At 33.0% G+C, this 17,171-nt stretch overlaps 1 protein-coding gene across 1 annotated transcript in view; it reads right to left on the bottom strand.

The window, feature by feature from the left end:
- Positions 1-1,043: 1,043 nt before the first annotated feature.
- LOC126807862 (probable C-mannosyltransferase DPY19L1) overlaps positions 1,044-17,171 on the bottom strand; it is a 28,186-nt gene continuing 12,058 nt past the window's right edge. Inside the window, exons 8-20 of the mRNA XM_050532708.2 lie at positions 17,064-17,139; positions 16,774-16,878; positions 15,714-15,800; positions 14,879-15,016; positions 14,168-14,269; positions 12,008-12,079; positions 11,123-11,196; positions 9,326-9,353; positions 8,048-8,167; positions 7,528-7,702; positions 7,009-7,108; positions 6,465-6,590; positions 1,044-5,766 (exon numbers count right to left, since the gene is read on the bottom strand). Coding sequence (XP_050388665.2) covers positions 5,610-5,766; positions 6,465-6,590; positions 7,009-7,108; positions 7,528-7,702; positions 8,048-8,167; positions 9,326-9,353; positions 11,123-11,196; positions 12,008-12,079; positions 14,168-14,269; positions 14,879-15,016; positions 15,714-15,800; positions 16,774-16,878; positions 17,064-17,139 — 1,360 coding nt within the window. The 3' untranslated portion in view covers positions 1,044-5,609. The remainder of the gene's footprint in view (positions 5,767-6,464; positions 6,591-7,008; positions 7,109-7,527; positions 7,703-8,047; positions 8,168-9,325; positions 9,354-11,122; positions 11,197-12,007; positions 12,080-14,167; positions 14,270-14,878; positions 15,017-15,713; positions 15,801-16,773; positions 16,879-17,063; positions 17,140-17,171) is intronic.

The following is a 17,171-nucleotide window of genomic DNA, read 5'->3' as shown; positions in this document are numbered from 1 at the left end:
GCAAAGAATTAAAACGGCCAAGCTCCATCTTATATAAAAAGTCTTGTTGAACCCTATACTACCAGTCGAAATCTCCGTTCTTAGAAAAAACATATTCTAAATCTTCAGCTATTTACTTAAACTTGGAAAGCGTACCTTTTCTCATTTTCTTATGCTGGTCCTTTTCTATGGAATAGACTACCACATTCAACGAACAAACATTCAACGAACAATCACCGTGTGTGGGCCATTTTAAATCTCAACTCAAAACAATCTTGTTTCATAACTCTGATCTGTATATAATCAGTGAATATAACAACCAACAGCACCTTAGAAACTGTTAGTTTGTGTGGTTTTTTTTTCAGTTTTAACGCGCTTTATAAACAACGATATTATTATTAATAATAATCATCCATGCGTAATTTCTTCCAGGTTGGTCTTCCTGAATTCTTACCAATTTAGTATGATTGCTAATATACAATGGTAGACCACAATACACACTTTGTCCCTCACGCCTTATTGTTATTTTGCCCCAGAGCGTTGCACTTCGTCAATTTGCTTTATAGTAGACATCATTCACTGGCTGTTCTGGAATTGGGTTTGATATCATTCACTGCCGATGGAATAGGGTTAGACACAATTAAATGTCTGCTCTAGAATAGGGTTAGACACCATTAATTGTCTGCTCTAGAATAGGCTTAGAATCCATTAACTGTCTATGGAATAGGGTTAGACCTCATTAACTGTCTGTTTTAGAATAGGATTAGACATCATTAACTGACTGCTCTAGAATAAGGTTAGACATCATTAACTGACTGCTCTAGAATAGGGTTCGGCACAATTGCACAATTTACTGTCATCTCTAATGGTTAGCCACCATTAACTGACTGCTAAAGACAGGGATAGGAAACCCATTTCTTTGTTTCATAGGTTTGATGTTATCAGTTAGCATTAAATTAAGGTAAGACATCATTTATCAGTTAGACATTATTCTGCATGTTTTTATAAGGCCTTTTGAAGGTTTGGTTTAGTGTCCAGATCAATAATAATAAATAATCAACAGCTTTTGTTTTAATTAGGTTGTTATTATTTATACAATACACCAGTTAATCAGTATACCAAGTAACAAGTCTCTCTTAAAGCTAGCAAGCCAACAGTGAGGCTGGTGTCCCCTGCCGAAATCCCAAAATAAACAGATGATACATATTAATTAATTGCACATTTATCTTTTTCAAAATTATAAGTAATCAAACATAAGCATAAAATGTTCACGAACAAACTCAGTCAAGTTTTGAAGTACCTGGTAGTGAAACTATACACTAAGTTTCATCTCTCTCCATTATCAGTTAGACTCAAGGTTATCTTGTTCCAAAGCATCGACCAATGAAATTGCTTATCGCTACTTAACCTAAGTAGAAAATTCACATCATCGAACCTAGTCAATGTATTGATATAGTGAATCTATACTCAGAGTTTCATAGCTCTCATCGAATTAGAACTAAAGTTATCGTGTTCCAAAGTCTCAACCAATCAAATTGCTTATCTCTGCTTGGGCTTAGTGGAAAATGCGCATGATCGAACTCTGTCAAGGCATTCACCTAATAAACACCTACACCAATTTTGAGCATTCTACCTCAATTAGAAGGAGAGTTTTTGTGTCCAAAGTCTCGACCAATCAAATTGTTTATTGATCTGCTTTAGGCACTGGCGTAATGAAACTATACACCAAGTTTCATCACTCTCGCTTAATTAGAACTAAAGTTATCGATTTCCAAAGCATCAACCAATCAAATTGCTTATCTCTGCTTACTCTAAGCAGAAAATGATTATCTTCAAACTCCACCAAGGCATTCACCCTATAAACACCTACACTCTAGCTCAATTAGAAGGAAAGTTATTGTGTCCCAAAAAGTGTGACTGAGAGCCAGAAATACCCATTTTAATAGGATCTTGTTTAAGAGGAATTGGAACCTTCAACAAGAAAATAAAAATAGTTAATTTCATAATATCACATTCAAAATAACCCAAGATTTGATAAATTATCGACAATCCAGGAGCTTGGAAAAGCAGATTTTCTCAAATATTGCATACAATGTAACTTGAACTACCACGTAAGTCAAATCCATTTTAATTTTATTTTATTTTACTGACCAGCAAAAAGTTCTAATGCCCCTTTAAGATCTTTCAAAATTAAAATTCTTTTAGCATATTTTACAAGGAAAACTGATTGAAAAGGTAAGTAACAGATCGATGGTATACATTCTGATACAGAATTTCCATAAAGATTACATAAAAATCACTATTACAATTACACAATCTTTAGATGATTAATTTCTTCTTAAGGCGGGTTATTAGCAAGGGACAATGTATAGTTCTTCAGATGGGACTTAAACTGAGGTCCTGTGTACACAATGGTGTGCCTGTAAAAGAACCCTTTTTAGTTGGTATTCGATATAAGAGTAGGCTGTAGTGCCGCTATCCGGACAAAATTTCACTCATACTATACTGTATGGCGTATGTCCGTCTTCATTAGACTAGTCTGAGCAGAACAGTAGGACATTAAACCCCATTTCATTTCTATTTCTCACAATGGCCAAAATACAATGGAAATAGTATGCCAAATCTTTATCGGATGTCTAAAAAGTAGCTTGGAGAAGGTGAATATTGTAGAGTCCTCTGCTATCCCCAGAAAGAGACTGTCACATTATGCAAGTAACAAAATAAAATTTATAACATTTAAATAAACAGATATGGTCAAATATATTAAAATAAAATAGATACAGTCAGATAGAATAGAAAATTATGATATAAATGTGAGTATGGTCATGCTGAATAATTATTATGAATAATTAAAACTAGGCTTTTAAGCTTAAAAGATAAACAAATTATAGCTTAACGCATATTTATTAAAAAACACTTTATGGCAGTGGCGGACGCAGGTTATTTTGTTAGTGGGTGCTCGCAATCCTCCAAGAAAATTTTGAAAAATCGGGATGTCAATGGTGATTTGTGTCTCTTATCTGGATCCCAGTATAACATTCAATTTCATCAGCAACAACTTCACTAAATTGCAGTATAGCCCCAATTAATGAAATTTACATGTTTCATAGAAGAAGAATACCTAAGTGATTTATTTAATATTGTTATTTAGGGACCCCACCTGGACCCACCACTGCTTTATAGGCCTGTGATGACAGCAAAATAACAATGTTATGATTATAAAAGCCTCAGAAAAGAATTCACAGATATTTCTTCGTCATAGGTTTTTGACGGGTCGGTTGATCTGGAGAAACAGAGAAATGTTTTTAAACCCAGATTAAGTGGAATTAACATCAGAATCATAAAACACTGACATTTTGGTATAAATCTTTATTAGACAGCTATTTCTGCATATTTTCAATATTATGAGTTAACTGTTGATAATGAAAAGGATATAGACCCTTCTGAACGAAACAATGTGGTTATTGGAATGATCAGCTTCCTTGACACAGGGACACTGATGTGGTTGAATACAATAACAAAATTATATATTAAATTCAACAAAATATAAATAACAAAATACTTGCAAGATTTGGGGTTAAACTAAGGATTTATGATTCATAATTATGCTATAGTTTCAGATCAAGCCAAATAAATACTTTATTTTGACTTCAAAGCAACAGTCCTAGATTGCTAAACTTAATAAGTTACACAACTTATTTAATTCTTCAATTTTCTGAGTGTCGTCCTTTAGCACCTATACAGACAAGGGTCAACCCAACAACACATACAAATATCTTACTCAATTTCAACTAGTTTAAAAAACAATGAATCTAGATTCAAGTATTATGATGTGTAGTTTCTAAAGTAAAGTTGTTAGTTTTGATAAAATAATTACCTCCCTTTAATGCCCAACCCTTCATAAAGAGCTGGTCATTCTTTGCTATAATAGTTTAAAAATAGATAAAGAAAAATGAATCTATTGAAAATTTCAGTCAAATTACTAAACCTTAAAGCGGAAATTGCAAATTTTAAGTTATATTTTTAAAATTTATTAAAATAAAGCCTGAAAATAGATGGTATCCATAAACAGTCCTACCTTGTTAAAGAATAATCCTATTAATCCTATAATTCACTATTGCCAGCTGAGAAATTGGCAAAAATATCATTTTCCTCTTCATTTTCAAACGTTTGAAAAAGCTACTCCATGGTGGAGAACAGAAAACAAGGGAGGTAATTGGGAGGTAATTGTGTTATTATTTCCTGTGTAAATGAGTTGTGAGAATGACACCTCTGATCGTATAGTTGTGAGTTGACAACCTATTGAGCAAAAGACATAGAAATAATTATGTTTTGACTTTCTTAGAAAATTTGCAATTTCCGCATTAAGCGAAGTTAATCCTAAAGAGCATAGGAAGTTTGATAAATACGGCCATAGATTACCATCAGTAATTTTTTTCATTACAACATCATTCAATTTATTATGAAAATAATTCTGATATAATCGTAAAAAAACATGTGATATTTATTTTGATAATATAGAAACAAAAAATGAAATAAATATTTGAAGTAAGTACATATAGATGACTAGAATGTTCCAAACAGAAAATTGCTTGTATCAAAAAACAAAATGAAAATGGAATACAGTACATTTTAAACAGTATACTTCAATGCACAACAAGTCAGATTGATCAAATATATATCTCTTAAGTCAAAAATATGAATTATTTTCAGGATTAAGATATAAAGAAAATCGTGTAGATTAAGGAAGTCAAGCAAGGCAGACAAAGGTAGTCAAGCAAGGTAAATTAAGTAGGTAATCAATTGAGGTAGGTGTATTACACCATAAAGGGTTTGATCATTTAATTAATCAATCCTGAAATATTAGTAATAGTTATTACCCTCAGTAAAGTTCAGCATATACAGGCAAAACAGCAACCATGGTATAAACTGTTGTTATTATGTCATTTAGGATATCTGAATACAAAATAACGAAAACAAACATGCAGAATAGACTGGATTGAATTGAAACACCTGCTAAAAATATTAATTATTTGATATATTTTAAGACAAGGGGAATATACACCTCATGACTAACTTTCTCTTCTATTTTGCTAATAAATATTTAGGAATAAAACCCCCACCGACACTTAGTGGACACTTCCACTCTAACACAAGGTAAAAATATGTACTATTAGGTAATAAATCACATCTGAGTAAGCCTATTAATAGGCTAGCTTCTACAAGAAATTACCTTGAAAATGGTGATTTAATATCAACAGATTCCAACGTGTATTGTGTATGGTTTTAATTCTGGCAAGTTGGGGTCTTCAATTGCAGTTTTTTCTTTAAATGATTTATTAAGGGGATACAAGGCGATGTGGGTTTTGTGTTGGTTGCTATATTTTTACAAGTTTTGCAGGCCTTCATTGGCACATAAAGATGAGTACAGAATAATACAAACATCTTTAACTATATTTATGCAGAAAAATATGGCAGCAATTTGTAATGAAATACAGTACATGGCTAAAAACTGTGATAATGTGTATAAAGAATAAATAGAAAAATTTCAATTTTCAATTAAATGCTTGTGTTGATATGATTAAAACTGAAGCCATGCATACCACAAAAATAAACAACTATATACAATATTATGATTTTAAGACTTTTAAAACATCGTAGAATATGTTACGAAAAACTCGTTTAAAATATGGTCCTGGTTTTTCTTTGAGTTTTGTACACACTGGTGTTTTCCCCCTATTCTCTACATCTTCAATATCCCAGATCTCTGGCATCATACAACCAGGCCTAAAGATAAAAACCAAAATATTTTATACATTTATTCAACAAGAATTATTCTAAATACATCAATATTAATGTTCCCATGGATTATTAGATTCTCCCATGTATTAATAGATGCTCCCATGTAACAATAGATGTTCCCATGCATCATTAGATGCCCTAAATTAATAACTTTGCATGTATGGAAATGAAATGGGGTTTAACATCCAATTTTTCTGCACCGGGTGGGCTAATGAAGATGGGCATACGCCATACAGTGTGCTATGAAGGAAAGTTTTCCTGGACAGAGGCACCATGGTCTAATCATATTTCAAATACCAACTGTCAAAGTTCCTTTTACGTGCACGCCAATTTGTACAGGTGACCTTGGTTTTTCATCCCATCAGAATGACTAGACACTGTTTCTTGCCATCCTGCACGACCACAAGGGGAAACAACGACGGAAAATCCTGAGAAACTTTCTTGCCCAACACGTGGAGCGAACTCAAGATTTCCTGGTTAGCGAGTCAGCGTCTTACTAACTGAACCAACAAATGCTTGAATATTTTAAAATCTAAAACATTAAATCAAATTAATTTTTCTTCTACATAAAAAAAAATCTAAATCTTGGATTATAAATTTTATGATGAATCTACAATTGCTATATTATCTGAAAATATCAAATCCTGATCAATCTGAGATAAACAAAAATTCCATCAACTTACTTTGTTTTTCTTACACACCAAGAATTTTCTAAAATCGCGTAATCTACTTGTAAATCGAGGAGATACTGATGGACTAGCTCCTCTGGTTTTCTACTATACATACTGTATACTTTCATTGTTCTTGCTCTAAAAGGTAAAATGAATGTAAAAGGGATTAGTTTAAGTCATTATATAAGCCACCTGTCACAGACAATGTTGGGTACAATTACGGGTTTTGTCAGGGACAATTTTTATGGTGCCTGTCATTTTGTCCTTTTTCTGTATTTTAGTTGATATTGTTACCGATAATTTATTACAATATGTCTGGCACAAAGTCTAAAATCATAATTTCAAGGCCTGTTATGAGACTAATGCTGGGCTTGAATCAGGCTGTATCTACGTTAATTACAAATTTCTGGTGTGAAAATAGTGCTTTAATCACATAACAAGTTTTATTTTCCAATTTAGCCAACAAGAAGTAAAAAGACAACAAAAGCTATTTAGTTGGATCTTGAATCAAAACAGACAATTGTATGTATATTTCTGACTTGTATAGTTTACTCACCTTAAACCAGCATCTTCATAATGTGGATGATTAACAATTGGACGTTTTGTACAAAGCTTCACAGTAGCCATTGTTGGCATGGGACCAGCAAATACAGCATCTAGCAACCAAATTACATTGTTTTAATAACTTTAATCTATATCAACTAATTCAGAATAACAAGTTACAGCTAAAATAATTTTAAATTAATATTTTCCCCCTTTTTGGATGTTGTTCCACAAAGGTGTGTTTTAGGGGGTTTTATATGAACCAAATTGGATCCGTGCCTGGGTTGATCATTTAATCCTAGCAAGTCTTAAAAGATAAGTTCTGTGGATTTCACCATCAGCTATTTTTAATTTGAAGAAGTGCTGCCTAATTCGTAGGGCTAATCAAACATGAATAGGACTGGTTTTGTACATTAGGATTTATCTGTAGGCCAAAAATTCTGTAACCGGCAGGACAAATTTTATTGTTCACATGAAAGAATTTGTTTTACAAATATAAAACTCAAGATTAAAATACACTAGTGTGACTTACTGTGTGGTGTTTGGGTAGTTATCCATTCTATAAGTTCTTCCATGGGTACATTATTAAACTCTCCTAATATGCCCATCTGTTTTTTATAGTTTGCTAAACCTTGATAACTGGAACCAGCTACGAGTAGAGCTAATAATGCAAAATGCCATTCCTTTCTACCAATCCAACTAAATATCTGGAATATAATAATATCTATGTAAATGTTAGCATACATTTATCAAACTTTGATAGCTTGTTACTATTGACACATTTTCACTTCAGTCATTTTGAGTGTAACATGCTATATTTGGCTGGTGAGCTGAAAAGAGCTGTCTCTATCTCATTTGCAAAGTCAACTACAAGATTTAGTGTCTATACAGAGAGAGCGAGAAATGGGGTTTAACGTCCACTTGTCACAAATTAGGTCATTAGTGTCTATACAGTCAGGACTACATGTAAGTAGCATAGTTAGACTTGAAAAAATCTTTAGATTCTTCTTTTAAGTTTGATGTTACAGAAATATTTATTATAAACAACTTACATCTCTACTGGCTAATAAAGAGGTCATTAGACACAGGTGGGGCGTGAAAAATAATTTTAATCTCATTATACAAACAGCCATTGCTGTAAACGCCAACGTTTGAAACACATGGTATACAAGCTGAAAAAATAAAAGTTTTTGATGTGAGTAACATTTCATTTCTAAACAACGTAATCATCTGAACTGATTATATCAATAAAATATATTATATTGGGCAAAGCCCAGCTTAACTGGAGTGGGGCCCTGGGTCTGGCTAGAATAGCGGGGCCCCTAATGTGACGAAAAGATTATTTCATATCCTTTTGAATGGCACACACGTGTGACACACAATTAAACGGTCTGTAATACAAGATTAATTACATAACATCTGATCACTTACGAAATCTATTCAGTTCCGAATGTCATGCAATGCGCGGAAATGACATATAATGGGGGGGGGGGGACTGTTATAACAAGTAAAATCAACGGATTGGGTTGCTACAGAGTTCAGAACAATTTGTGACTTTGTTTACGACTACTGAGCTCATCGATTATCATCTCATCATCCACTGTTGGGAGAATTTCATTTTCAATAGCCAGTAGCGCTAAAGCTTGGAGTTTCTCTTGGGTGAGGGTTGATCTTTTCTCACCTTTCAAATTCGCAAGTACACTGAAAGATCTCTCGTCACAGGTTTCGACCAATCACAGTGTAGGTTGAGGGATTGCAGACTCACCCAGTCTCCGCCCATCACGCCGCTAGAAGCCTAGACCGATCACTGGGTGGAACTTCACAGAGAAGGTTGACGGATAGTTCATTCTCCGCCCTTGCGCCACAAGATCGATTACCGCGAAACTTTCATTTAGGCCCATGCCTAAGCTGGGCTTTGATATTGGGAATTATGTATTTATTTGGACAATATCTAATATTTCCTCAACTGATCATTTAACATTCAAATAAAAGATAGGTTGCCAGGAAATGAAACATGCCCACCGCAGCTAAATCGTCTGAGCAGTCGGCAAGGGTTGTTGCATATTTATTCTGTTGAAGGTAATTGAAGTATTTACAAGATGATATGATAACTTTTTTCATCCAAGCATTTACAAGGTTCAACAGTACATAATCACACATCTTGAATTCAAAAAGATCTGACAAGAGGTCCATCTAAAGATTTTACTTAACACTTATTGAAAATAGAATCAGGCTTATTGTGGGTGCATGGTAGATCTATAGCAAGACATTTCAAGTTAAAGTAAAAAGATATATAGTATCTTTTTTTGAGAAAAATTTAGGGAAATTACCTCTGCATGTTCTTTATGTTTAGATGAACTGTAAATAAAAATGAAAGAAATATTATTCACAATAATCTAGTATGAGGATGATGATAATGATAGAAACACATTTGCCTATTTAAAGTCTCGATGCGCTATTTTAAGCAACCAGAATCACTTGCAAACAACAATATTGTGAAAGGTTAATCTGTAAGAAGAATATCAATGCAAAGAAATGTAGAATTAAAATTTCATCCATCTATGCTGCTCGCTATGCAATAAACCTGTTGTCATTTTGTTGTCCATGAAAATTTAATTATAGGCCAGTTTTAAATCAGATTGAATCCAGGACATTAGCTAGCTTTGGTATTTTGATTTTGTTTTCTTAATTAAATGTTAAATAATCAATCTGAGTACATATTAGCGCGGATTAAGCCGTGAGAAATTTGATATTCTATCAACCAGTGCATCGTTACTTTAAAGAGCTACAAAAGGGGATCTCAGTTCTTGTTTAAGTTGTATTTCAGTAATTGGTCACATCAAATAAATCAGAAACGCTTATGAAATACAGTTACTTAATTTAATTGGAGCAGCATTTCACCAACGATTCTCTCTCGTTATCATGCACACTATGGACACAGTTACGAAATGGTCTTTTATACATATGAACAATAAAAACACTTTATTATAATTTATATACATAGAAGTCCTAACTGTGTCAATTTTGTGCATGATAGCGACAAGAGAATTATTGTTGAAACGCTTCTCTTATCAAACTCAGTAACTGTATTTCATAGAAGTTTTGGCAGGATGATTTACCCAATCCTACCTAATACCACCTAATACTAACTAAATGGGGGATCACGTGGCTAAGTGGGTAAAACCCTGGCTCGCTAGCCTGGAGGTCGGGTGTTCGATCCCTGCATTGGCCGAGAAAGTTCATCCAGATTTTCCGGCGTGGTTCCCCCTTGTCAGTGATGCAGGACAGCTGTCTAGTCGTTCAGATGGAACGAAAAACTGAGGTCCTGTGTACACATTGGCATGCACGTAAAAGATCCCTTGACAGTTAGAATTTGATATAAGAGTAGGTCGTAGTGCCACTGTCTGGGCAAAATTTCTCTCATAGCACACTGTATGGCGTATGCCCGTCTTCATTAGCCCAGTTCAGAGCAGAACAGTAGGACATTAAACCCCATTTCATTTCATTTCACTAACTAAATGCCACCATATACTATCTCATTATTGTGAAAAACTAACAGAACAGTTGAATTATACAATTCTGTCTCAACTTCAGTTTATCCAAAAGGAAAACTTGGATGTTGAGCAAACTGATAAGGATCTAGGATCCTTGAAGATATCTTATTTCTATTGAGTTGACAAACCTTTTCGGACACATAATATATCTCTAGAACAGAAAATTCTAGATTGCTGAAAATGAACAGGGTTCATTCTTTTTGATTCCAATGCTTCACAATAGGCTTACACAGTGTTCCTCTCATGACCCAAATGCTTCTCACCAAATTTGAAAGAAATCTGTTAAAAACTATAGCCTCTATTACATTCACAAGATTTTTGGCAAATGAGGTGGGAGGGTAAATTTAAGTTTTAGAGTTATCTCCCTTTTCCAAAAACATTGCGAACGCAATAGAAGCTGTTGTTTTTAAAAGATGTTTTCAAATTTGGTGGGAAGCATTGTGGTAATTAATTAAGCCTTGTGCGCCTTTCCGTTTTGGGGTCATCAAATTTGCTCAACATCCTGAATGGCGATAATCTGCAAGTTGATAAGGGCAACAATTTGGAAAGATATTTTAAAAGAAAAGCTCTTACCTTTTGTTATCTTTACTAGAAGAATTTTCTATAGAATCTGTATTTTTCCTTTCCTCATATTCTCTTTTCAATAGCTGAATAAACAGTACAATAACATTGCTTGCCATTAAATATATCTATAAAATCATTCTAGTTCTTTTATGCTGTTGTGTAACATGTAAGTACATAATATATGCTACATGTACAACACTAATTACAAAAATATTGGGCTTATTACCAGCCGTGTGCAGTACAATCCAAACAGCCAGGCGCTGTTCCTTCCCAGGTCTTTCGTCCTGCAACACTGACAAAAGGGAACCTCACTGGAAAATCCCAGGGAATTAACACTGAAATTGAACCCTGGATCTCCTGGCTAGAGATCCAGCATCTTACTCACTGATCCATCACGTTTTTCTTGCACACAGGTGTTTAGCAGTGGGGGAAAACCAGACATCTGAACTTACTCCACGTCACATACAAGCACAGGAGCAAAACCATGAACATTTGATATAAAGAATGTGGGGACCCTTTGGGACTAAATTTTATGAAATTGTATAGCCGTTGGTTGCAAAAGTTCTTAAGCGTGAATCCATTTCGATTTAAAACAGCAATTCTTTAGCTGTCTCTCTGTTCACCATTAAACGGTGATACAGCAATGCGCAGGTCCATCCGAGATCCTTTTTGTGCTCCGATCCACACAATTACATGTAAGCCTGATGAGTTCAAAATGAACGAAACTAGTCGCTTAATGAGAGAAATCTGGGACGGCTACTCACCACTCATAGATTTCTAATTTCATAAACATTTGAATCAATGACAGATTCTATACTCTGAAACACACACATTACACAACTTGCCCAAATGTCTCCTAAATCCCCCGAAATTATATAAAAAAGTTGAACTTACCATAAATGTAATGGCTAGTATAGCTATAACTGCTGATGGTATTAACAATGTCTTAATCAGCAAAATAAAAGTCTAGAAAAAAACAAAACATCACATACATAATTTCGTAACTTTATAAATTCCTGGCAGAAGTATAAATATGTAAAGCATTAAGCAAACATAATGCATTTCTGAATAGCCACTCTCAATAAATATAAGGTTATACTCTTAAACTGTTTAAATAGGTTTTTTTTAAAATTTAGTAACATAATAAAACAAGCCAACAGCGATACAGATATCCCATGCCTTAATCTCAAAATAAATAGATGACATTCAATATGCAAATTAATTATAAAGCACCAAGCAATCAAATTACTTATGCTCATTATCAAACTAAATCAAGGTGTTGAAGCCTATCGAACATGTACACCATGTTTGAACATTCTACTTAAATTAGAAACAGAGTTATTATGTACCAAAAGGTGTGACGAACAGACTGGTGAAAGAACTAATTTAAATACTTCCTGCTTTCTTCGAATGGTGGATGACAAAAAAATTATTCTATGGAAGACAATTGCTGAATTTTTTTTTTATCATAGTTATGTTTAAACAATTATATACTTGGAGCGGGACAACTGATGGCAAGACAACCGCAGGTCATATTGTTTTGTTTTTTTTGTATTTGTTTTGCTCTTTTTGTTACCATAATAAATTAAAAATAACCAATAAATACATGAATAATTTATCATATCAATTATCTAATACAGCACTAATCATATTTAGATTCATTTTACCTCACATATTGTCTAACATATTGTCTATATTAGCACTGACACATGAGCAATAGCATGTAAATAGTCCAATGCATGGTGCCTGTCATGTTCCTAATGCTAGATTCCCAGTGTCACAATTAGCGCTACTATTGAAATCGTGGTTTTGATTGTGGAGTAATTGTGGCGATCCTGTATTGCAGTCAGTCGTAGCAATCATGTTGATCGTATCGAAACATATCTGAACGTATCTACACATACCAGATCGTGGACTCATTAGGGACAGTCCTATCGTAAGGCATCTCACAACAGTGGAAACCTAGCATGAAGCAACAACTGTGAGGTTTACAACATCTGGACATTGCTAGATTACTTTGCAATTCCCAAACTTTACTGCAGATATGTGGACAGTAGCATCCAATCAGAAGTTGTAACACTAAGACAATCAAATCAACTATAGCGACCTCCACGGACACCTTGACATTGAACAAACTTTGAAGTTTGCAACTCGATTATCACATGTAGACATTTTAGCAGAAAAGCGCGAGACCTGATTTTCACGATGATCGAGGAATCTGATAGGCTCACAATACCCAAACAAAATTAGTGCCGAAATATGCAGGCCTTGATAAGATGTAGAGAGTTAAAGCAAGATCAAGCCTTCTAATCAACTGAAATACTCTCTTGGAAGATGATTATTAATCTAAACATTCAATGGTAATTTTTTGTAATTGCAATAAAATAAACAGTTGTTATTATGTTTTAATAATGATTACATATACATACAAGATAGGGCTTATTCATCATTTAATAAACAACTAAAATTGCTGGCAGTTGTCTGCTGGCACTTTTACATTAAAGCTACATTTAAACAATTGTATTATCATGTTTTATATTTTAATTAGAGCTACATTTAAACAATCGTATTATCATGTTTTATATTCTAATTAGAGCTACATTTAAACAATTGTATTATCATGTTTTATATTCTAATTAGAGCTACATTTAAACAATTGTATTATCATGTTTTATATTCTAATTAGAGCTACATTTAAACAGTTGTATTATCATGTTTTATATTCTAATTAGAGCAATATTTAAACAATTGTATTTTTATGTTTTAAATTTTAATTAAGTGCTATATCTAAACAATTGTATGATCATGTTTTAATTTTTTCATATTGTATTATTATATTTTGCATTTTAATTAGAGCTATATTTAAACAATTATATTATCATGTTTTATATTTTAATTAGAGCTATATTTAAATAATTATATATTAAAATTATCATGTGTCTTATGTTGCTGAAATTTACAATATCTTAGTTTAATTGTGTCACTAAAATATCCTTCATTCCCATAAGAATTATTACGGTAATGAATGCTGCATACAAAATCCATTGTACTTACTGTTTTATCTATATAGTCAAACTCCGCAGCACAGATATACAACATGGTGTGGAAATTACGGAAATCAGAAAATTTACTGCGAAATATATCACCTATATGTTTCTGAAATAAATCAAACAATTAAACTAGTAAAAAAAAACACCATAGTAAAATATTTTAAAATACAAATTGTTATGATAATTTTCAAAATGATTTAATTTCTCCCCTAATATCATTATTCACGACTAAATACATCAGAAGTATTATCCCAAACTTGTACAGTTGTAATTATCTCCCTTTTGCTAATCAGTAAGGGGGTACTCAATTATATGTTCTAAAATTGAATTCTCTCAATCCCAAAAATAGTGACAATCGAGTGAAAAGGGGTATTTCGGGCTACAACGCATGCATCGACTGAATAAGAAAATATCTCAACCAACCATGCAACCGAAACATATTTATTGTGTTTAATTACGTCATGATGATTCTACTCACACCACCTCCGTTGTCGGGACTGACAGAACTGTGATAGGACTGAATTCCGCGTCACTCGATTGCAATTCTGGACTGGACTGTTAATCAAGCATCCCATTAGGTTCAGAGTTACATTAGATTTAGAATAAATCAAAAACAGTTACATTAACACTTCTTTTGACCTCAGCCAGTGTGGACCCACAGGAAAATAAACAAAAAAATAAGTAAAAAAAAAATCTGTGATAAAATTTCACTTACATCATCTTGTACGTTGAATAATTTAGCTAGTAATAATTTACATCCGACTGTACAACCACATAACAAAACACCTTGACCAATCCAGATTAATATACGTAATCGTAAAATATTTAATACTGGTTCTAAAAATACTATTAGCTGGAAAGACAACAAAAATAAATTTATTATTAAATCAAATAATAATATAAAAACTTGGAGAATTGTTGATAATAGTTGATAGCAGATCTATAAAGACACAACTGAGATTTATGGAAAATAAAAGGATGAGATATAAAGATAATTTCACACAAAAGTATTTATCGGGTGGTTATTTCCAATAAAAGTATGGCAATTTATGTATATATGGAAACTGGAATCATCCAATCTTACTAGAAACATATTGGATTGATTCCCTGAAAAACACCTATGGAGCGCATACAGGCAACCTGATGCTTAGGAATGTCTACTTCAGTGACGTCAAATGTTGCACGCGAAGATTGTCTGATCTTTCAGCGTTAGTGAGCGCTTAATGTATATGTTGATAAACTTCATGGTGAGCTTAAAAAACCCAGAAAAAGACGTAGGTAGTTTATAATAAAGGTATCTTTAACATCTTACAATTATGAATCAAGTGGGCTAAAAAAGACAGGCATGCATCATGCAGTGTGCTATGAGGGAAATTTTGACCTACAGAATCTATAATGGTATACACAGGACATCAGTTTTCTGTCCCATCCAAACTACCATCACTTTGCTGCACCACTAACTAAGGGGAAACTAGATTGGAAAATCATGCAGGACTTTCTCGTCCAGCACCAATTATAAGAGAGCAAAGACAACTTTCTCTACAACTTACCATGACTGTTAACAGGCAAGAGGCATAGAATGATGTGAGTAACATTTCATTTCTAAACAATAGTATATAACTAATTAATAACCCTAACTGAAAATATAAATAAAATATATTATATTATTCCTCATTATTATTTAATATATCATATTTATTCATCATTATTATCTAATATATCATATTTATTCATCATTATTATTATATATATCATATTTATTCATCATTATCTAATATATCTTATTTATTCATCACTATTATCAAATAGATCATATTTATTCATCACTATTATCTAAAATATCATATTATTCATCATTAACTAATATTAATATTGGGGACAATCAGGTAGTTCCAAAAGCCTTAAACTAACTGAATCTCAATTAAGCCACAAATTAAGCAGTTACGCTTTTCTGATAACATTTTTCAGAGTTGCAGACTTAAACATACATTATGCAAGAGCAAAATCGGCCTATTGTAGGTCTTTCTTTAGGCCTGAAATGTTATAAAAACTATTAATTAGACATTAATTAACTTATCCAGACCATAATCAGCACTCGATGTCAAGGCTTGCCTGCGCTATTTGTTGGATTACAGTCCGATTTGCTGCAAAACTTTCCTTCGTGATTAACGATTAAATGGATAATCAAGACTATTAGTTTTGTCTTATCGACTTCAGTAATGATGATCGAGGCTAAGCGGAACTTTCATCCGCTTAGTTCTCGGTTCATAGTGGATCAATTTGACTGAAATTTGCAGCAAGTTGCCTTTACATTATGTAGTTTTTAACTATTATAGTGATAACTGCCAACTCGATATTTAATCTCCCATAATGTAGCTTTAAGCCTGGTCTAAACACTTCTAAATTCAATTGGAAATCATTAATAGAGTTTCCTCCCTTTAACACAGGAATTATAAATGCGGAAAAGTCAATGAGTTTCAGAGAACCAGAATATTATTTTTATTAAGCCTAATGATTGCTTGATGTCACCATTAACAAATTAATGGATTGAGAGAACTGAGAACCTAATAACATCTTAAATTGGATAAATTTTTTATGAGATATACCTACCATTTGTCCGATTAAAATAACTTTTATTTTACGCTTATCTATAAATTGCAAAACATAAACACCAAATACTGATATAGTCTGTGTCAACAATGCAAACTGGGCAAACTGAAATGAAAAAACAAAAAAACAAACTATATTTTCCTACAACCATGAATGAAACTATATAAGGTTTATGACATGTAAAATGAGAGACTGGACAATAATTTATCTGAACACACACCCTCCCCCCACCCCTCCTTCTCCCTATGATAACAGTGAAACCAGTGATAAAAGATGATGATGCAACTCACCTGCCAGAAGAGCATAAAAGGCACACAAGCAGAAGCTATTAGTAAAGAGTATTTCAATAGTCCTGGATCTTTTAATCTGAAATACAAACAGAGAAATAAAATATATTC

This window comes from Patella vulgata, chromosome 9, assembly GCF_932274485.2.
Source record: "Patella vulgata chromosome 9, xgPatVulg1.2, whole genome shotgun sequence".
Taxonomy (NCBI): domain Eukaryota; kingdom Metazoa; phylum Mollusca; class Gastropoda; family Patellidae; genus Patella; species Patella vulgata.
This window is presented reverse-complemented; position numbering and strand designations above follow the sequence as displayed.